The 23,801-nt window shown below is 38.5% G+C and overlaps 1 protein-coding gene across 3 annotated transcripts in view; it reads left to right on the forward strand.

The window, feature by feature from the left end:
• LOC149182644 (putative serine/threonine-protein kinase SIS8) overlaps positions 1-23,801 on the forward strand; it is a 421,365-nt gene that overhangs the window by 375,100 nt on the left and 22,464 nt on the right. For all 3 annotated transcript variants that reach the window (XM_089416917.1, XM_089416916.1, XM_089416915.1), the window contains 2 exons: positions 3,850-3,973; positions 4,101-4,120. In XM_089416917.1, coding sequence (XP_089273043.1) covers positions 3,850-3,973; positions 4,101-4,120 — 144 coding nt within the window. The remainder of the gene's footprint in view (positions 1-3,849; positions 3,974-4,100; positions 4,121-23,801) is intronic.

A 23,801-nucleotide genomic window follows, 5' to 3' on the forward strand; every position in this document is an offset into this window, starting at 1 on the left:
TTCTGCTCCGGATTGTATGGAGCTGTCCACTCTCTTCTGATGCCCTCCTTAGCGCAAAAATCAATGAAGTCCTTATCGACATACTCTCCACCATTATTTGAGCGCAAAACTTTTATTTTCTTCCCAGTCTTCTCCCCCAGAGCCTTGAACTCTTTGAATTGACAGAAAACCTCGTCCTTGGTTTTCAAAAAATAAATCCAAGTTTTCCTTGAGTGGTCATCAATGAAGTTAAGGAAATACTCAGCACTACTAAGAGCTTTGGTGGACATAGGTCTACAGATATCTGAGTGTATCAACCCTGTACACTCTTGGCCCTGTGTTTACTCCTAGGAAATGTTGCCTTGGCATACTTTCCTAGAGCACATCCTCTGCATACATCGTCTCATTCCGTACTAAGATCCGGAACTCCTGTTACAGTGCTCCTGAGAATTCTTAGAGCCCCATGGTGCAAATGTCCCATTCTTCTGTGCCATAGTTTGTTCAAGTCCTTGTCGCCATGATTGCTTATTAGTGTCATTGGTGATTCTAGTTGTAATCTGTACAACCTGTTACTTTTGAGCCCGATCTGTACTTTCTTTTTCCAGGTCAGGTGTTTGATGTATACCTTCTCCTTGATGAAGTAGACATCATAGCCCTTGCCTTGAAGTTGCGACACGGAAAGTAAGTTCATCCCCAATCCTGGTACATGTAGACAGTAGCACATTTGTAGCGCAGAACCATTATCCCGATTTTGTTTGAAAAACTATGGTACCCTTCCCTACTAGAGTGCACTTTGCCTTGTTCCCCATGGTGATCTGAAATTTCATCTTCTCTTCTCGATACTCTGAGAAACATTCCCTGATTCCAGTCATATGCCAAGAGGCTCCACTATCTATATACCATACATTTGATGATGCAGAACTAGTCATACAAGCCTCTTCTTCTTCCATCCTCGAAGCCAACATGGAGAAATCAAAATCTCTTGTGCAATTTTTTGAAAATCTGAGCGAGTCCCCTATCGTGGATGCCTCTGCATCATGGTCTCGACCCATAACTAATTTTCCCTTCCTGTCTATGATTACTTCCTCTGATACCATGTGAAAATTCTATCACTACAACATCTGATTTACTTTGCCTACTTATTTCCAATAAGTTATTTATGAAATTCCTTCAATAAACATTAAAATAAATTATGCTGCAGATATCACACCATAATACAGAAACAAACACATGCACAAGAATCAACACATCGACACAGATATTTTGGACAACAGTCCCTGGAAAAACCTAATGTGGGAAAACTGGTGCAGCAAGGGAGGATTTTATTATTCAGCAATTCTTCAGTACAACAGGGTGCCAAACTAACTTACCCAACAGAGAGAAAAATTCTGCAGCACTTCTCCCAGTCCCAACGTTAGTCTGACTGACCTCTGCGTAACTTGCAGACACTCTGCGTCAGCCCCTGCTTGTCTGCATCAGCCCTGGGCCTCTCTGTGTCACCCACGCAGGCCCTCTAGTGACTGCGCAGTCTCCTGCTACCTCTACGTCTTGCTTAAAGGCCCTACGTCTGCCTCTCCTGCATCTGTGTTGGTTTTCTCTTGCTGATCCTAACTCTCTGTTCCGTACTTGCTGCCTCCCGCTGCTCTCCAGACCATTAGTTCGAATTTCTCAGCTAACCTTGCTCCAGAAATCGAACTGATTGGTCTCCCTCACTGTATTCTCCAACTGACCCTCAAGCCTCTTCTTATACTTTTTCCTGTTGGTCCTTCAATGGCCGAGATTAAATCTCTAATTAATGGCTAAGATTAGATTTGGCTTGATCCATGACTTTTGGAACCTTCTAACCGAATTATATATTAATACCCATTAATATTTTATTTCTCCTGAGTTTAGACTTAGGGACTCTATTAAAAATATTAATTATTTTAATATCTCCCAAACCAGTTAGAATCTGCCCAAACCATTTCTGGGTCTTGGAGATCTCATGTGCTTTAGCCTGTCCACTAATTTTTGTGGCTAGAGCACATCCGATGCTACCCCAAATCAACATAATAAGAGGCTTGAGGGTCAGTTGGAGAACACACTGAGGGAGACTAGTCAATTCGATTTTTGGAGTGGGGTTAGCTAAGAAATTCGAACTAGTGGTTTGGAGAGTAGCAGGAGGCAGCAAGTACAGAGTAGAGAGTCAGGATTAGCAACAGAAGACCAGCGCAGAGGCAGGAGAGGTAGACGCAAGGGCTTTCAGGCAGACGTTGAGGCAGCAAGAGACTGCGCAGTCACTAGAGGGCCTGCGTGGATGATGCAGAGAGGCCTAGGGCTGATGCAGACAAGCAGAGGCTGACCTAGAGTGTTTGGGAGCTACGCAGAGGTCAGCTAGGCTGATGCTGGGATTGGGAGAAGTGCTTGAGAATTTTTCTCTTTGTTGGCTAAACCTGGTTGACACCCGGTTGTATTGAAGAATCGCTGAATAAAAAAATTCTCCCTTGCTGCACCGGGTTTTTCCGGGGACTGTTGTCCAAAATATCTATGTTGATGTGTTTATTCTTGTGCATGTGTTTGTTTCTGTATTATGGTCTGATATCTGCAGCATAATTTATTTTAATGTTTATTGAAGAAATTTCATAAATAACTTATTGAAAATAAATAGGCAAAGTAAATCAGATGTTGCAGTGATAGAATTTTCACAACCATACTCCCCCTGTGAATGAGCTCTGATGTAAATTGCTCTCCCTGAGTAAATGTCTCTTTCTTGCCTTCTGTTTGTTTGATTTGCAAATATTTATCTGTATAATTTGTCTCCACTGTATTTATGTTGTTCTTGCATGCATAAATACTTTTTCTTCTGATCTGTTTTTGAAGACTGTCCCCCCTATGCTTGGGCTTTCCTTAGCATGTCACAAAATCAAAATCATAATTCTTCCTGATAACAATATCATCCTTTGATCAGTAACGTGATCCCTTTAAGGTCAGCAATCAGATTTTATGCTGGCAGGAAGCATTATGGACCTTTAGGTAGGTTTCATTAATCGACTATTCTCCTCATCTTGCTGTTTGCTCTGCTGACATTGTCATATATTATCAAACAAGCATGACTCTTTTGGACCATTCCTTTGTCCTTTGACTGCTTGCTCTGTAAGTTTTAACCAATCAAGAATTCATCAAGTGACTTGTTCATCTTCACTGGTGGCTCATTATTTGGCGAGTACCAATTGCTGTTGCCTGCTTCCTCTGTTTATTGCAACATACTAGCTGATCATCCTAAAGTTGAAAGGCCATTCTCCTGCATGATATGTCAAACCTAACCAACACTCTGGTGCAGAAATAACAGGGGTACCAGGAGACCTTCGAGGCTCATTACTGTTGCCTTTAACATCTTCCTAATACTGAAGTCAAGAATCTTAACTGTTCATTGTTACCAATCAAAAAGGCTTTCTTGATCATATTGCATAGTCCAGACTTCCCTGCACCTGCCTTAGAGCACTCAACTTTGCATATACTTGAAGAAGCTTTCATCAGCAATTTAAATGTGAGCATTCAGATCCACCTTTGGCTCTTCTTGTTTTCTTCTCCACTAACTTGGTCCTTTTGTCTACATACTTACTGGAAGAATATCAAAAGTGGCTTCTTGTTTCTACTTCAATTTCATCTTGCCTTTGTAACAATTGATTAATTGTTATATATTTTGGTGTATTCTTCTGTCCAGTAAGAGTTCCTTTTTCATGAAATGACCTTTAGAAGTTTCACTTAAGTTCTGCATATAGTTGCTTGTGTTTAATTTGAAATATTTCAGGGGATAATGTTGCTTTTGATTTGAATGGACCAACTTCTTATGCTTATATTTGTTTAACTTAATGTTTTTCTGTTGTAAAGGTTCCTTTGGAGAAGTTTATCGTGGAGTATGGAGAGGAACGGATGTAGCAATTAAGATCTTGCTCGAACAAGATTTGACAACAGAGAACATGGAAGATTTTTGCAATGAAATAGCTGTATTAAGGTAGATCCATTATACTTGATGTTGATTCTTATAGGTTTTATGGTAAATATTCTTGATTTTTCTTTTTGTTTTGACAGCTATAATATTTTGACCTGACTTATTTTTCTTCTTTTTGTGTATTTATCAGTCGGCTGAGACATCCAAATGGTATTATGGACTTCCTCCTTGTCAACTTCATATCATTAATCATTGAATACACCTGTATTTTTCTTTTATATTAAAAGGTTTTTTTAGAAAATTTTATCTTGTTGATATTTCTTTTTATCATCATAATAAATGAAAACTTGAGTTTTATATTCTATTATGAGAGATTTGTTGCTAATTTGTCTTAAGGTTATTTTTTATGTTATCTATTTTGAAAAATTGGTTCATTATTTCTTTACAAGAATATCTAGGGCACCAACTTTATGTGTATATAATACTAAATACCTTAAAAGAGCATAGTTTTATTTCTCCTTCAAATACATCTAAAAGGAATAGATGTCATATTGGTATGTTTAAGAAAAGTATTTTTGTGGATGCTCTCATATTGAATATGGTCCTTGAGGTTATGAAAGGGTGTTTAGACTTTGGCAAAGCAATTCACATGACTTTGAGAAAGAGCCAACTGAAGGGCCTAATGACATCGAAATACAATACTAGTAAGGAGATTAAAAGAAAGAAAAAAGGCAGTCTCCTTTTAAGCTAGATAAGACAATTGCTATTCCTCATTTTGATGGTGTACTAAATAGGGAGAAACTTGATGTTTGGATGCAAAGCTTACATGCGTTGTTTCAAATGAACCAAATATGATTAATCATTCAAAAATCATGATTGCAGAGCTCTAATGATAGATGAAGCTCTCATATCTCCATTGCTTTAGGTTGGCCTCCAATCCAATGATGGGATTACTTCAAAGTAGAAAAATGCAAAAGATATTACATTTGGGTATAGATAAGACTAGTTGAAGCAGTGCCTACACCTTGGGCAAATAATTTATTGGTATATTGACAAGTCAACAAGATTTCTATTGGATTGTTCGAATGGTTAAATGAGACTTTCAAGCATAAATATATTGGATGGTTATTTCATGTTTATAAGGAAATAGATCTAGTTAATATTTCTTCCTTAGAACAAGCATTTCCATTTTCCTTAAGAGGGGGACAAATTTACAACAATGGTCTTCGAAGAAATTTTGTACTTCATTTTCTAAATACTTTTTGCTACCCTCTCACATCTATGGGTAACTAGAGGAGATTTTTTCTCCTATGATCCCTATCCTAGGCAACAGTTCCATAGACAACATCCATGGTTCTTCTTAAGCAACTGATGATACTTCTCACACTATTGCTCATCTCACTCCCAATTGATGGTCATGGTGCTCTACATACATGAGGTACATATTCTCATCTTTTCATATCAAGTGTTAATACCTTATGTGTTTGACATGAAAGAAATGGCCATTTGTTGAGTTAGATAATGGATCATGATGCTCTAAATTTGTGCATATTTTTCTGCTTCAGCTCAGTGGTACATCAACTTCTAGATAAGTGTTGTCACTCTTGGGTTGAGTTTTTTTACTTGAGGCTTTAAAAGGTATAATGTACCCATATCCCAATCCATACTTGATACTTTCCATCTTTGTTAATTTCCATGGCCCTACTCATGATTGGTTGTCATATTCCATAGAAAGTTTCATGCTTCATAGTCCCATCAGGAGGAGGAGTTTTTAGGTAAAGGTTGATATGATTAAACATAAAAAAATGGAAAGGCAAGACAAAAAATTCAAAATGCAAAAAGAAAAAGGGATATGAAGGACAATTGAAAATTCAAATCAAAGCTTTAACTAGACACCCTCGCTACAAAGTCATTACCCCTAGTCTTATGCAATGAAACACGTGCCTAAATGGACTCAATGAAAATTTTTTCAAGCCCCATCCAATGAAATGCATATACAAGAAAATGGGGACTCAAGGAAATGAAATAAAAAAGGGAATAAAGAAAAAGCCATAAAAAGATAAGTAAAAGGGTTGCAAGACACAATGCCAAGGAAAGGGTAACTCAATGCATAAGCACTCTGTTAGAAAAGGTGCTCATGTGGATGAATATCTTAAACAACCTCACATAACTAGGCAACATCGTCCACGAGGTTACATGCCCAAATCCAAACCTTCTATCACTACACTTACTCTTTAATGGAATTTCTCAAGAAATACTTCTCTTCTTGGTTATTGACACATGTAATAGGGGCTAATGATGAACCTAACATACGAAAATTTGGAAAAGTGTATGAATTCTTTGAGTCATTGTGAGGTGTTGAAAATATTGATAGGGAGGGGGGTGAATCAGCATTTCTTAGCAATTAGCACTTTATTAATCCTTTTCAGAGCATTAGTTAATCTTTAGTTATTATAATTATTCAATAAAAGCAGTAAACAACAATGCAAAAGATAGAGACAATAGGCACAAGATTTTTAGGTGGAAAACCCCCTCCAAGTCAAAAACCACCAAATGCTTTTTTAATAAGTTATTTAATCTCCAGCCCCAACTGAAGACAAAACTACAATTTCCTAGAACTCTAGAAAAGCATTCTTCTCCAACTCCCACAGGAAGGATGCCCCAACACGCTAGTATTATCAGCGTTCTGCTGAAAGGATGCCCCAACACCCTAGCGAGCCCCAACTTGCCCTAGCACCACCCTACCACCCTAAAAGGACGATATAAAATAAAGGTTTAGACTCCCATACCAGGGACAATGATCCACATTACAATGATAATTTTTCAATGAATTTTCTTTGACGGACCAACAACTCTATCCTGACAAAAGAAGAACCCTTGTTCAATAGTAACACAAGCCCTTATCCCAAAACAAATATGCCGCCTTCAACTCCAGGCAATGATACAGACTCCTTACAAATGTGGGCTCCCTTACAAGGGATAATGGCCCATTTACAATGATGTATAATGTTTGACAAATGACACTGACTCTTGGAAAGACTCCTTACAAGACGAGATATTGATGTGGATATTGCTGAAATGCTTCTGCTCTTTGTCATTTGCTTGCTTGTCCTTTCACTGCTTTATTGCTTGATCTCTTCTTCAATTTTCACTGTGTTATTGCTTGTGCCTAGCTGCCTTACTTGATGTCAGTGGTAGATCTATCTTCATGTCACTGTTCTTTGTAGCAGTTGAGGATGCTTGAATTGTGTTGAATCTGCAAATCCAAACGAAACCCAATACCCAAAGAAAAATAAACGTAACAACCCGAACTTACCTCTGACTACAAAGAGAGTTAGTACCATAATAATAGATCATAAATGTACTGAAGATTTTCTGCAAGCAGTAATGGATATACAACAAAAGAATCTTACCTGACTCTTGCTTGGTGGCACAAAAATCTTGATGATGCTCAAACCTGACTTTTAGACAAACCTACACTTGACCCCTTTGATGACACTATAACAGACGTAAGCTAGACCTTATACAGTCCTAAAAGCTACCCTAGAAGACAATCCTAACCAGACCTAAAACTGCCGAAGAGACTAGCCCTGACTAGACTTAAAACTAGCCTAGAAATTATCCCTAGACTCAGCTTAACATACCTAACATATCTCCAAATCCAATCAAAACTAATCCTAGAATAGTCTAACCCTAACTAGTTCTATATTTGTACCTATAATTCCTAGATGAATTCCAAACTACTTGTACCAACCAAGGGAAATAAAACAGTTACGTTAATATGTTTTCCTTTTCAAAACAACTGTAACTCAGGACATACCTTATTCTAAGATGCCAATTGAATGAATGGTCGCTGCATATTTTGGATCACATGCTGTGCTAGATGAGGTATAAGACTGTCAATCAAATGAGAAGACTAGTGCAACAAGACACCAAACCCTATCTTCTGTCCTTTTCGCTGCCCAGGGTTCGAAAAAATTTCAGATGTGCTTCGCTTTTCTTGAAGAAATAATCTGCCCAGACTTTGCTGTCTTGTGACAAGACGTCTTGCAATAGGATCGAAACCTTATTTATGTGTCGATTTCTTTGAAAGTAACCATATATCCTTCAGGCAACTGAAAAGGTGTCAATGAGATCCAATCTCCTCCACTGTTACAAAACCTTCGCTCTTCAAAAGGCTATCAGCTTGGATGACAATCAAGTTGTTCACAAGGATCCGAGGGAGTAGACTTTACCAAGGCATAGACTGAAATTCAAAGCCCGGGATCTGAACTCGTTTCCAAAAAGGTTTATGAATATAGAATTGTGCATTTGTGTCTCAAATTTGAGTTACAGGTCCGAATGCTATAAAACTTTTTGCTTGAATAGATCTTCATCCTAAACGAGCCAAAACAGATTTTAACGCTGGAATAATGCTCTTCCTAAGCTCGGGTCCTCACGCTACAAAACCTTTGCTTCAATAGATCTTCATCCTGAACGAGCCACAACAAATTTTAACGCTAGAAGAATGCTTTTCCCAAGCTGGGATCCTCACAGATATGAATTCTACTCAATTATGATGCCTGCATTATTAGCTTTAAGGTCACCGAAAATTTCAGAATGTGTTAAGATAATTCGTTACATCTCATGATTCGTTTGGGGAAAGTGTGATACCATAATTTATAAACTTTAGAAGGGGCAAGTGTAATGTGAACGTTGGAAGAGTGTGGGGTTTCAAGATAGACATGGGAATTGACTATCAAATATTTGTCATTTATTAATTAACTTATGTCTAAAGTAAGTAGGCTGTTAGCTTTAATGATGAGGAGATGGACATAAGAGCGCACAATACTTGTGATCCCTTACCTTAGACTGAATTCTCTATTAAACATTATAAATAACTCTTCCTAAATTAATGTTATGTGAAAAATCAATAAGCACCCTTTAATAATTAATAAATAATAATAACTAACCCTTAAACAACCTGTTTGAAATTTGAAATCAATGATTGACTTAATGCATATGGTCCTACCAAGGTTCCGAAGTCAATGATTGGATATTGCCTTTGGTGCTTGAAGTCATTCAACTTATACACAATGAGATTGCGGCGAGAATTATTGTCATATATTGACAATTGTAGGTGAATTAATGATAAGGTGTCATGTCACTACCCTTTGGGGTTTTAGCCCACAAATTTGGGTCTTCAACTTAAAATGAAAATAACTTTCAAACCATAGCGAATTGTGTGGGGTACCACATATCATCGTAAAGATGTTTTCGAGGAGGATCTAACTAGATTGATTAGGAGACAATAAACCACAAATTTCCATGCCAAATTTGCCGACAAAGATCAAGGTAGCTCTTGGTGCTACTTGGGTTGACATCAATGAGAACCACCTATCAACAGTCTCCCCCTTTGGCATTGATGGAAACACAGGTACTCCCTTGGGATCATAACTCCCCTTGACATCATGGTTCCTAACGCTTTCTCTCCCCCTTTGACATCAATGGAAAAGGGTGACTCCCCTTGACAACCTGCTTCTCTTGCGGACCTGTAATTTGCCTCAACTCCCCCTATCTACTTGACGAGATAAAAAGACCAGTCTAATGAGGACTTGGGAGAATCCCAAGTTTTTGGCAAAGATACTCAAATGCCTCATGTGGTAAAGGTTTGGTAAAGATGTCAGCGATTTGTTCTTTGGTCCTAATATATTCAACTCATTCTCTAACAAAATGGTACTTAATCAGAATGTCTTTTGTTTTTGAATGCATCACATGATTCTTGGAGATACTGATGCGGTGGTGTTATCGTAGAATATTCGAATGGGCTCATCAAACTTCACTTGAAGATCTTGTACTTTGCTTCTGCTGTGGATAAAGAGATTGACGATTGCTTCTTGCTTAACCACGAAACAAGAGAACCACCTAGATAGAAAGTTGCTCTACTAGTGCTTTTACGATCATCAACACTTCTTGCCCAATCAACATCAGTATAAGCTACCATAGTTAACTCATTTCCTTTAGGATACCATAATCCATATTCTGTTGTTCCCTTGAGATATCTAAAGATCCTTTTTATGACAATGATATGGGACTCTTTTGGTGTTGCCTGGAATCATGTCACCTATCCAATTGCGTGCATCACATTTGGCCTGTATTCATGAATAAATCATCCATACTCTGCGTGCACCTTATTAGCTTCGAAATGCTTTTCCTTAATGCTTACTTCAATCATCTCTCTTCATGACATACTATGCTTCATACGAATTGCTATTATTGATTTTGTCTATCAATATGGATTAACTTTGCCTGCCACTGAAACTGTCCATAATATTCCTTTATGTCAACCTATCAATGATTGATCTTCAAATGTGCTATTGCTACTTCTTAGACTCCCCCTCTTCAATATTCAGGGAGTCATCATGCTGGATTATTCAAAATAATGTACCACCTAGCTCTTTGGATGGATTATCTAATGTACTTATTGCTACCTCAAGATCTGTTGCCTTTACAAAGCCTAAAAGCATTATTGCTGAAACTTTCTCATTTTCTTGATCTTCTTGCATCTGTTGTCCTTTCCTGTACCTGATGTTAGGGTTGTCATTCATGGAGGATTCCATCTTGTACCTGCAATCTTGAGCTATGTGCCCATAGTTATGGCATTTGTAACATTCAATGTTGGCCCTGAATAATGGAGCATACGATGTAAACTTTCTACTGTCAAAGTCGTCGTGAAACCTGTCTTGTGATCCTACAAACCTACTTCTAGGGTTTTGATTCCATTGATAATATCTTTGATAATTGTACCTGTTTTGACAATCCCTAGCCATATGTCCAAAGTTAGCACATGAAAAACAATAACCATTAAACGAATTTGCGTACTTGAATGAGTTATCTTGTCTGAATGGTCTTGTGTATTCATTCCTTCTTGGAGGAAGAATTGTCTCTTGATTACTTCTTGGAGTTGTGTCATTTTTAATCTTCTTTTGTCCTTCATTTTGATTTGGCCTTTGACTACTCATGAACTCATCCAATGCTCTAGAGCTACTTGCAAGGTTCTGCTGGACATTTCCCCTTTTTGCTTCCTTTCATAGAGAGACTATTTTGGCTTCTAGTTCTTCCCTTGCCTTGTTGCTTTCTTTTAACTCATTCCTGAGTGATTCTTCAATTCATTTGGCTTCTTCTAACTATACTATGAGACTAATGATTTCTTCTTCATTCCTTTTGTTGAGGTTCTTGGCGTGTTCTTTTACTTCCTTCAATTTGGCTTCCAGAGAATTGACATTTTTCCTTTCTATTTTGAGTTCTTTTATAACTCTAACAACTTCATTTTGAAATTCAATTTCAGTCATTTCTTCTTCATATTTTTCTTCGTCAGGTGCTTCCTTCTTTTTGTGCTTAGCCATAAATAATACTCTTTCTTTGTTTTCTTCATCATTATCACTCTCTTCTTCGGATGAGGAGCTATCTTCCTTGGAGAAGAAGCTTTTCTTAAATCCTTTATTCTTGTTGAAATTTCGTTGACCCTTCTTTCCTTTTGTATATGTTTCATTCTTATGAGGACACTTAGCTGCAAAATGACCAATCTCACCACAATCAAAACATGCTAACGAAAGTTTGCCTTTGTACTTACCTGTTCCTCTTTTCATCTTCCTTGTAAGGTAGGCAAATTCTTCATCTGAAAATTCCTCTTCTTCTTCCTCTTCTTTGCAATTACTAGATCTTGGTTTAGATACCTATTTTCCCTTCTCGGTCTTCTTGGATGCTTTGAATGTTGTTTCTATATTAGATGAACCATCTTCTTCTTCAATCCTCATTTCATAAGTTGTAAGTATCCCATGTAGTTCGTCCATACTCAAGTTACTTAAATTTGATCTATCTTCTAAGACAAAAACCTTAAGATTAAATCTTGCTGGAAGAGTTCTGAGGACTTTCCGAACAATGACCTTTTTGTCAATTGGTTCTCCTAATCCTTCCAAGCATTTGTTATTTCATCTACACGTTGAAAGTAAGCTGCAATGTTCTCATCTTCTTTCATCCTTAGTTGTTCAAATTGAGCTTTGTAAATTTGAAGTTTTGCTTCCTTGACCTTTGAGTCTCCTGCATATATGTTTTGAAGCTTGTCCCATAGTTCCTTAGTTGTTTTACAACCCAATACCTTAACATAGACAGATTGAGTGAGTCCACTTATAATAAGATCCTTTGCTTTGGCATCATTTATGATGTTTTTCTTACCTTGTTCATATGTTGTTGCTTTATAGCCCTGTTCGACTATTTCCCAAACTTCATATTCTTGTGCAAGTAAATGAACCTACATCCTTTCGCTCTATAATGCATAGTTATCTCCATTAAATAGAGGAACTCTATTCTTCGTGTTCTCCATGATCTCCTTCCAATTATTAAACTACTATTGAAGGAACCAAGCTTTGATACCAATTGTTGGAAATACTGAGAAGGGGGGTGGTGAGTCAATATTTCTTAGCAATTATCACTTTATTAATCCTTTTGAGAGCATTAATTAATCTTCAGTTATTATAATTATTTAGTAAAATAAGCAAACAACAATGCAAAAGATAGAGACAATAGGCACACGATTTTTAGGTGGAAAATCCCCTTTAGGTCAAAAACCATTGAATGTTTTTCTAATAAGTTCTTTAATATCTAGCCCCAACTAAAAAGAAAGCTACAACTTCCTAGAACTCTAGAAAAGCATTCTTCTCCAGCTTGCACTAGAAGGATGCCCCAATGCCCTAGTTTTATCAGCAGCCAGCGGAAAGGGTGCCCCAACAGCCTAGTGAGTCCCAACTCGCCCTAGCACCATGCTATCATCCTGAAGTGTTTACAGGCCCCAACTTGAAGGTGACTTCATTCACCAGCCTGGCACCACCCTACCACCCTTAAAAGACAATATAAAATAAAGGTGTGAACTCCTGTACCGGGGACAATGATCCATGTTACAATGATAATCTTTCGACGAATTTTCTTTGACTGACCAACAAATCTAGGACCTAAGCCCTTATCCCAACAAAACAAAAACCCTTGTCCAATAGTAATACAAGCCCTTATCCCAAAACAAGTTTTCCTTCTTCAACTCCAGGCAATGATACAAACTCCTTACAAATGTTGGCTCCCTTACTAGGGATAATGGCCCATTTACAATGATGTATAATGTTTGACAAATGACACTAACTCTTGGATAGAATCCTTACACGACAAGAGATATTGATGTGAATATTGTTGAAATGCTTCTGCTCTTTGTCATTTGCTTGCTTGTCCTTTCACTACTTTGTTGCTTGATCTCTTCTTCAATTTTCACTGTTTTATTACTTGTGCCTAGCTGCCTTACTTGATGTCACTGGTAGATCTATCTTCATGTCACAGTTCTTTGCAACAGTTGAGGATGCTTAAAATGTGTTGAATCTGCAAATCCAAACGAAACCCAATACCCAAAGACAAATAAATGCAACAACCCAAACTTGCCTTTGCCTAGAAAGAGAGTTAGTACCATAATAATAGATCATAAATGTATTGAAGATTTTCTGCTAGCAATAATGGATATACAACAAAAGAAACTTACCTGACTCTTGCTTGGTGGCACGAAAATCTTGATGATGCTCAAACCTGACTTTTACTAGACCCTAGAAAAACTTACACTTGACACCTTTGATGACACTATACCAGACATAAGCTAGACCTTATACAATCCTAAAACTAGCCTAAAAGACAATGCTAACTAGACTTAGAACTAACCAAGGGACTAGCCCTGACCAGACTTAAAACTAGCCTAGAAACTAGCCCTAGACTAAGCTTAACAAGCCTAACATATCTCCAAAATGAATCAAAACTAATCCTAGAATAGTCTAACCATAACTAGTTCTATATTTGTACCTATAATTCCTAGACGAATCCCAAAATACTTGTACCAACCAAGGGAAATGAAAGAATTAAGTTAATATTTTTTCCTTTTCAAAAACAACTATAACTCAGGACATACCTTATTCTAAGATGTCAGTCAAATGAATGGTCATTGCATATTTTGGATCACACGTTGTGCTAGATGAGGTATAAGACTATCCAATGAAATGAGAAGACAAGTGCAACAAGACACCGAACCCTATCTTCTATCCTTTTTGCTGCCTAGGGTTCGAATAAATTTCAGAGTTGCTTCGCTTTTCTTGAAGAAATGGTCTACCCAAACTTTGTTGTCTTGTGACAAGACATCCTTTTGCAAGGGTTACATTCTCTTCCTCTTTCTCAACTTTCGGTCCTTTACTACTATTGCCGGTAGTGTCTTGGACAAGACTGAGCCTTAGCTCCTACTCGGTGAAATCACTCCAAAGACGTTCCCAATCAGGCATTTTGTCTCATCCAGTAATTCCCTAAACAAAGTTGCCCACTCATTGGTAAACCCATTTAGTGCTATTCACACAAGTTCACTAGCCTCTGCTTTCTCTCCTACAACTGCTAGCTCATCTCAGACATCTTGAATTCTGATGAGATATGGATTTACGCCTTCATACTTCATCATCTTTGTGGTCCTCAACTTTTCTTTGAGAACCATTTTCCTATTCTCAGATGGATCCTGGTATAACTTCACAATGACAACCCACATGTTCTTTGTTGTTGCCTTCTTTGAAATATGTGGAACAATATGATCTCAAACTCCATCCAAGACCATCCTCTTTGCTTTGGCCATATCCTTCCTATACTCGTGGAATTGGATAGGGTCTGCTGATACAAATACAACTGCTATCACGAACTCCTTCAGGCCATGCTCATCGAACAAGATTAGCATCCTAGCCTTCCAGATACCGAAGTTCAAGGCTCTGTCAAGTCTATCTTGATCTCAGAGACACGCTGCGGCCATCTCTGCGAAACTCAAAAACTGGGAAAATGAACTAGGAAATTCCCTCTCCTTCCTGTGGCCCTGCTACTACTACTCACACTCCTTGAGGAATGTGCATATTTGCTCCTGTTTGCCTCCAGAAGTCCTTCTCCGACTCTCGCGTTGCCTGCTACCTTAATTGGACAACTCGCTCAACTTCCAGAATTTGGCGCATGATCTACTGCTCCTGAAGCTCATACTGGTTGACTAGCAAACTCGCACGACCTATTGCAACTGGAAATTATGGACCTCCTCCTAAATATGGATCTAGAAACCCTTTGAGAAAACTTGAAGTCCCCTCCTTTGTGTGCCTTTCTCTTCCTCCCAACGCTGATCCGCTGCTGTAAACCAACTATGCCCAGATTTTCTAAATGAACTAATTGATTTGCTCACAAGAACCCTCTATCTGATAAATCCACAACTTGCAAATCTTTGATTCTAAGGTTGATCGAATTTTCCTCCTGCCAAAACTAGAGATTGAACTCTTTGCCTCTACGAATTTGCACTTCTTGGTGGCCTACTCATATCTAAGAAATTCTGCTCAAAACTCCCTATGAAACTGCAAAATTTTCTCCCTTCGCCACTGAGTCTCTGATTTGATCTCCAATGTTGCTCTGATACCATGTGAAAATTTCCTTGAATTGTAGCAACTAGAAATTTATTCCTCTTAAGTGATTAATTAGCAATTTATTTGTTACGACAAATAACGAATAAATCACATTGCAATTCTTCACAATAAAATTACGTTGCGGAAAATAAATTGGCACTGAGAAAATAGATGCACACACACAATAAAAATGACACCAATATTTTTGGACTAACGTTCCCAGAAAAGCCCCAAGGGAAAATCGGTGCAACAGATGAGGGTTTATTTTATTATTATGCAACAATAAAAAATTGAGTACAATAACGTGGATGCCAAACTGGCAATCCTCTCTTGAGAAAATCACTGGAAAAATCTCTAAGGGAAATTTTCGCTTATCCACAAACAATCCGACCTCAACTGGCCGCTCGAATTTCCTCCCAAAAATACCTCTGCATAGCCTCTGTGCAGGTTATAACTCACACTCTTTGAAATAGCCTCGAACTACCTCTGACTAACTTCCTCTTCCACTGAGATGAATTCTCTAGCCCTTTAGAAGAATTTCCCAGCACTTAGCTGCTGAATCAATGCCTTGCTTGGCTGGTTCGAATTCCTCCTCTTGGAGGCTTGCGTAGCCTTTGCGCAGTCTCTTTGTGGACTGGATGCTGCCTCCTCACACCCCTGCAAATTGCCACTGGAGTTGCTTCGTAATCCTCCTTTTGTTGCTCCCTCAATCACTGATCTCTGGCTCGAACTCTCCCCTGTTGATTCTCTACAACTGGATAGCTCAATTTGCCAATGAACTCAATCTCCCTGTGTCTTACAACTATTTCATCTTCAACCCCATCAACTTGCTCTTATAATCTGTCACTGGATCACCAACAACCATGATTAGATCGTTATAAATGGCTAAGATCATCTCAAACTCAATTTGTGTGAGTTTCTAGAGCTTTCTCAACTTTCCTTAATTAATTCCTATTAATTAACCAGTTTTCTTAAGTTAGACTTACGAAAAATTTAAATGATGGTTAATTAATTTAATTAAGGTGTTTCACAAGCTTATCTCGCGAAACCTTTTCTCGTTTATGAAGATCTCATGTGCCTTAAGTCTCTCAGACATAAACGAGATTAGAACACTTGTCCGATGCGACAAAAACTAACACCATTATCTACTAGCCACAGGTCTTCGCTATCTACAACAGAACTAGTAAGAGAAAAGAAATAGAAAAATTCTTTATTACCCAGATCTTCATTCTTAGGTTTCTTTGGAAGTTTATCCAATTTTGCCGTGGTCGTATGCTGCTTCCCCTTTCTTTTTCTACCATTCAATCTTTCAGGACAATCATGTATAAAATGACCAAATTTGTTACATTGATGGCATTGAACTTTCGACATGTCTCTCTTCCCTTGAGGAGTAGGCCTTCTACCTTCAGGTCTTCTTCCTTCATTTCTTCTTTGGAAACCAAACTTCTTTCTTCCTCCACTCTTCTTGAAACGTGTTGCATATGCTTGAGAATCACCTTCATCCGGTCTTTGAATCTTTCCTTTTTATATGAGCCTTGATTCTTCTTGAGTATAATTTGTCCATAGTTCTTCAAACTTTGGAACTTCCTTTCTAGCACATATACCTACTGCAAATGAGTCCCATGAATCCGGTAGACCATTAAGTGTTGTAGTCACTAATTCCTTCTCAGAAATGACTTCATCAATTGCTTGAAGTTGATCTCTTAGTTGAGATATCCTCATGAAATATGAGGCTATTGTATCATTCCTTATCTTGAGCATCTCGAAGTTCATTCTTCAAACACATATTTGACCAATATTGTTGATAGTGAACAAATCGATTAGGGCATCATACATTTGTTTTGAAGATTGAAGACTTGAAGCATAATGAATCAAGTGTTCTTTGATAAAGTCCACGATGATGCCCATAGTTGTTGTCATCTTTCTCAATCTTTGACTTTTGTTCATCTTTTTTTGGTCCAGTGGCCTTGCCTTTCACAATACCCAAGAGACCATCTTTTGCAAGAAGAAGATTGTTAAAATTGGCAACTAGGGCCAAATTCCACTTTGGACAATGCATTTGATGGAGATGATTATTGCATTGAATTCCTCTTTTTGAGAAGACTAAAATCAACCTAAAGATCATTAAATTTGGATAAGAAAAAATGTGTTTTTGAACATATGTCCACACATGTGAAAATTGTCAAGGTCGGTCACATCACCATGTAGACTCATGAAGCCCAATGGACAAATCACTTGAGCCCCAATGACTTGTATAAATATGAGAGACCTCAAACTTCATTTGCATCATCTCATCACACACATTCTTCTCTCTCCTCATTTGATTGGTTCGTACTAGTGTTGATAATATCGGTATCGGGAAAATATCGGCGAGGGTCCAAAAAATATCTTATCGGCAATATCGGCAAATATCGGCAAGCATAAAAATGCATAATATATTCATTTTTTTTCAGATTTTTAAACATATAAAGCAATAGCAACATGAAATAAACACATTGGCACATAAATATGAAGAAAACACTGATATATACGATGTCAAATAGAAATGATACATCAAAGGCGATACCAAATCCTGCTGATCCCTGATAATTGTCCATTCAAGGACTCAAACGTGGAGAACCAATACAAAATAACATCACATATATAAAAGTATCTCATCATCATGAGTTATATGTAGCACAACAAATAAAACTAGCAGCTATCTATCTGAAATCACTGCCCTCTCCCCCTTTACGGGAAAACATGATGGGCTGTTTGCCAGGCCTGCCCCTAGTAGTAGGAGGCCCTGACCTTGCCTCTGCACCTAATGTCAAATAATGAGTGCTAGGTATGGGGCTATGCTCTCCTATATCTGTAGCAGATGGTGTTGATGCTGATGCTCCCGCAGTGTCCTCCTCCTCCTCCTGCTCCTCCTCTGAGTGCTGCTGCTCCTCTGACTCCGAGTCCTCCTCTTGCTGCCCCTGCTCTAATGGATCATCTGCCACTGGCTCTAACCATGAAGGTGACTCCTCCAAGAGGGGCTCCTCAGACTCCACCCTCCATGGAGACAATACATCAATATTGTCTAAGCTAAGTCACATGACACGAGGACACGAGACACGGAGGACACGTAAATACGAGTATTCAATACGAAACACAACGACCTGGAAACAAGACACGGGGGACACGTTTTATATATATATATATATATATACCAAAATATAGTCTTTTATCCATATTAAATTGCAGGTTGCAGCTTATCTAATCAAATTAAAATATAATTACTTCTCAAAGTTCATAGTTCACTTTAAAAAAATAAATAGAATCAAAATTTACTATTTAGAAATTAGAATGTGATATGCTTGGTCTTGATTCTTGAATATTCAATGTTCATTGTTCATGTACAACTTACAAGCACATAAGAAGATAACTAAAGTCTAATCTTATTGATTTCCTCTGCCCCTCTTGCGAGAAAATGCCACAGCTTTCCCTTTCCCTCTAGATGTAGATGCTGGTGCTGGTGGAGTTGGCAGTGGAGTTTGCTATGCTCTAGAAGCTGAAGAACTAGAAGTAGGAGGTATAGGAGGTAGACCACGTCCTCTACTGGTGGTAGGGGTAGCCCGGGCAGGGGGTGTCAACTGGAAACATTACAATCTCCCAATCCTGAAATCCTAAAAAACTGATAAGTCTGTTGCATTTTGAATGAAATCTAAAATTCTACTTTCTCCATATGAAATCCAATGAGGCCGAAACCACTCTCAAACATCCTGAGTCATTTCATGGTAATGTTAAAAATTTAAGTAAAAGGATGAAAATGAAGATTAAGGAGAATGTCACTTTTACTTTAAGAATTTAACATTACCATGAATAGCATATCAATACTAGGGCCTAGAACGCTCAAACCCTCCTTAGCAACAACCACATAGCTCTCCCCTTCCTTCTCCGGCAATCAGAAATGAAAATGATATGAAAAAAAACCAAAATCGGATTTTTATAGGCCGTGTAGAAATTTTTTACAGTCACCGGGCGATATTTTCGATTGTCGCGCGATATTTTCCGAAATATCGGCGATATTTCGCAAATCGCGCGATATTTTCAAAAGCCGAAAATATCGCGATATTTTGTCGGCAATATATCGGCTCGCCGAAAATATCGCGATATTTCTGAATATCGCCGATATCTCGACGATATTATCAACACTGGTTCGTACAACTTACTGGGCAGTTATTTTCTCTCACACGCGTGGCAAGAATGACGAATTTGTAGGACAGATTACAGGGCTGAATTTTAGGAACTATTGCAAGTTTGACCAGCGTTAACCAGGGCCATATTTACCTCCTTTGGCTGCGATTTTCATGCCAAAATTTTGGTTTTGGAAGGCCTCATTGATTGACACAAGAACCGAGGATTTCTAGGATAGTTGACCAAGGATGACTGCAGGGTTAATTGTAGTCTTCAAGTGCAGAAGTTGACCAAGTTTGACTATTGTTTTCAGGATTGTTTTAGGCAGACTTTGGCCACCTTAGGAGGTTGAGTTTGATTGGGTATGACTGAGCTACATAGAGGATGATTTGTTGCTGCATTGACCTACGTTGACTTTTTGGTTAGGGAAAAATTTACTGCAGTTTTGATAGGTTGTTTTGACTGTGATTTGGCAAATCAAATTTGACTTTTGTACTCTCTCTCTCTACTAAACATTAATATAATAATAAGAAGAATTGATCAAAGGGTTTTCCCCATCTTGGGATTTTTCCCTGGCATTTGCCAAATCTGGTGTCCTCTTGTCTTGGCTTGTCTTCTGCATTTTATTCTTCATGTTCTATCTATAGTTATTGTCAATGTGATTTATGGTTAATGTGATTGCTATTGGAAAACTAAATTGGAAATTGTCATTGGGCTGCTAAAGGAACATTGAAGTCCTTTGGGAGCTTTGGCGAGTGATACTTCTCTTCAATCTGAGCTATGGCATCAGAGGTTCGCCCACCTACATTACAAAGCCTTAACTGGGGTAAGGAATGTTGAAGAATGTAACTAGTGTCGGTCTTCATACTTGTATTTGAATCATGATGTAATTTATTTATTAAAAGAAAGAAAGAAAAAATTACTATTAAAGCATGGGTTTCATGCTTGGGTCATTTGTGTATAGGTCAAAGCCTCCATTGCAAGCTTCTAGGGTTTATGTCAAGTGTCCTTGTCCATGTCATAATGTAAAGAACCCTTCTTGGGATTTATTTGCCAAGAAAGAAAATTATTTTAGTGTAAACTGGGTTTGCTAGGCCTCCTCCACCAAGTCGGCCTCAAACTAGACAAGTTGGCCTAAACTGAGGGGCAGAAACACCTATATAAAGGAAGCAACTCGACTTCATTTGGAGCACTTACTCACCAAGTTTGATATATATCTTCTAGGAGTAGAAAAAGTGTGAATTTCAAAGAAGAAGAGGAAGAAGGCTAGCAAAAAGGAAGAAGGTCTCTCTCAAGCACTAGAAGTTAAAATTCTCTCTCTCTTTCTCACACACACACACACACCTGTGAATTTGTTGAGCTGTTGGAGAGGCCGAAACTGCAGTTCTGTTGTTGGGTCGAAGCCCTGTTGTTGGGGGTCAAAATTTTGTAGTTGGGAAGTTGAATTTTTGGATTGTTGTTGGGTTGAAGCTGTTGGATAAGAAAATACTACTAAATCATTTTGGAAGGCTAACTTGGTGGAGGGGGAGGTTCTATTGGTATAGGGTCTTGGTACATCCCCTATATAGAGGTTTTAGCCCAGGTTGAATGCCTACATCTGGTGTCTTTGATCTTCGTGTTTTGCTTTTGGTAATTGCTTGATGAAACAAAGATAAAAGAACGTAAGAAAGTTAATAAGAACATAAAGATATCACAAGTAATTATCAACACAAGAAAACCTTTCTGCCTTTCTGATTTTCTAACAAGGAAGATGGTCACAAGTATGCTTGAGTTCAATATGAACCATGAAGGAGTTTGTTAGGGTTGTACAGTGGGGAAACATACAAGGGACCATTCCCCTCTAGTGAAAGCAGGACTTCTGATATTCTTCAGTTGGTCCATTCTGACCTGTCTAGTATATTGCCCATAACATTGTTGGGAGGATACTCATATTATGTAATCTTTGTGGATGACTACTCTCGCAAAACATGGATCTATTTCTTGAAGAAGAAGGATGAAGTGTTTAATTGGTTCTGTTCTTTTGAAGCATTGGTGGAAAATCAAACAATGAAGAAGATCAAGATATTGACCAACAATGGAACCAAATATGAACCAAATGAATTCAATGACTTTTGCAGAGAGGTTGCCATTAAGAGGGAGACAATTGTTCCATACACTTCTGAGCAAAATGGCGTTGCTTAAAGGAAGAATCGAACAATTATGGAAGCCACACGTGCCATGCTCCATGATCAAGGTCTACCGAAGTTCTTATGGAGAGAAGCTACCAACACTACTGTATATGTTCAAAATATGAGCCTACATCAAGCATTGGATTTCAAGACACTCGAGGAAGTTATCATTGGTAAGACACCCGTTGTTTCTCATTTTAGAAGTTTTGGTTGTCTCGTGTACTTTCATGTGCTTAAAGAGAAAAGAAACTAGTTGGAAGCCTTTGGGAAGAAAGGAATATTTGTTGGCTACAATGAAAATTCAAAGGCATATAGAATCTATATGCCTAGTCAAAGAGATGTGGAAGTAAGTCGTGATGTCACCTTTGATGAAGACACTGCCCTTGGGAAAGCAAGAGATCTCCTTATTCCAAGGAAGGACAATGATGATGCTGCAAAAAAACAGGATGAACCTTCAACAGATGAGCCTATGCCCGATGTTGATGGTCCGATGGATCCTATTGATCCACCTTCGAGTGATCCCTCTACCTCAAGGAAATGACCTCTATGGCTCAAAGATACTCTCGAAGATGCTGAAAGGCATATCAGTCCAAGAGGGACATTTTGCGAAAGTATGAAACCAAATAGGTATCAAGGCTACTTAGCTACTATGAGTACTGTTGTTCAAGCTGAACCATGCACATTCGAGGAAGCTATAAAACACCAAGTTTGGAAAGATGCAATGAATGAGGAGTATGAGTCAATCATGAAGAATGATGTCTGGGATGTGGTGCCTAGACCCAAGGACAAGTTTGTGGTCACTTCTAAATGGCTTTACAAAATTAAACATGGAGCTGATGGGAGTGCTGAAAAATATAAGGCCAGGTTCGTTGCTCGAGGCTTCTCTCAAAAGGAAGGAGTGGACTATGACAAGATATTTGCATCAGTTGCTTGATATACCACTATCTGATCTATCATTTCTCTCGCTACCAACCAAGGACGGAGCCTACATCAAATGGACGTCGAAATTGCCTGCTTTCATGGCTCGCTTAAGGAGGAAGTCTACTTGGAGAAACCTGAAGGGTTTGAGGTTCAACATCGCAAGACACATGTATGCAGGTTGAAGAAAGCCCTCTATGGGTTAAAGCAAGCCGCTAGGGCTTGGTACGAGATGATTGATAGTTATTTTATGAAGCTAGGATTTACGAGGAGCTATGTCGATCCAAACCTATACTTCAAGGTTGAAAAAGACATGCCTCTCATTTTGGTCCTTTATGTTGATGATCTCTTTCTGACTGGTGCGAACCCTCTCATTTATCTATGCAAGAGGGAGTTGACTTCTGAGTTCGAGATGAAGGACTTAGGATTGATGCATTACTATAGATTTGGGGTAGCATCGGATGTGCTCTAGCCATGAAAATTGGTGGAGAGGCTAAAACACATGAGATCTCCAAGACCTAGAAATGGTTTTGGGCAAATTCTACCCAGTGTAGGAGATATTAACATAATTAATAATTCTAATCGAGTTCCTAAGTCTAAACTTAGGAAAAATAAAATATGAATGGGTATTAATATAAAACTAGGTTAGAAGGCTCCAAATGACATGGATCAAGCCAAATCTAATCTTAGCCGTTGATTAAAAATGTAATCTTGGTTGTTGAAGGACCAATAGCAAAAGTATAGGAGGAGGCTTGAGGTTCAGTTGGAGAATACACTAGAGTGATTAGTCGTTCGATTTTCTAGAGCAAGGTTTGCTAAGAAAAGTCGAATAAGTGATCAGTTTGTAGCGAGGGGCAGTGAGTACTGGACAGAGACGCAGAGATAGTGCCAACAGACCAACGCAAAGTGGAGAGAGGCAGATGTTGAGTTAGAGGGAGCCAAAAGGGACTGCGTAGAGGCCAGAAGGGCTTGCGTCATCCACGTAGAGGGCAGCAGGAGTGACGCAGAGGGCCATAGAGGCTATGCAGTGCCTCAGAGGGTTGACGCAGAGGGTTCTGGGGACGCTAAGGCTAGGTGCGCTGACACTGAGCTTCAGAGGTTGCTGGAGAGGGTTTCGTGGGGCAAATTTTCTAAATATCTACTTTCGAATATATAGGTATTATTGCCAGATCA

The sequence above is a fragment of the Pinus tabuliformis genome, chromosome 3_2 (genome assembly GCF_031772625.1).
Source record: "Pinus tabuliformis cultivar Carrire ecotype Pingquan chromosome 3_2, CPIR1, whole genome shotgun sequence".
Lineage (NCBI taxonomy): Eukaryota > Viridiplantae > Streptophyta > Pinopsida > Pinales > Pinaceae > Pinus > Pinus tabuliformis.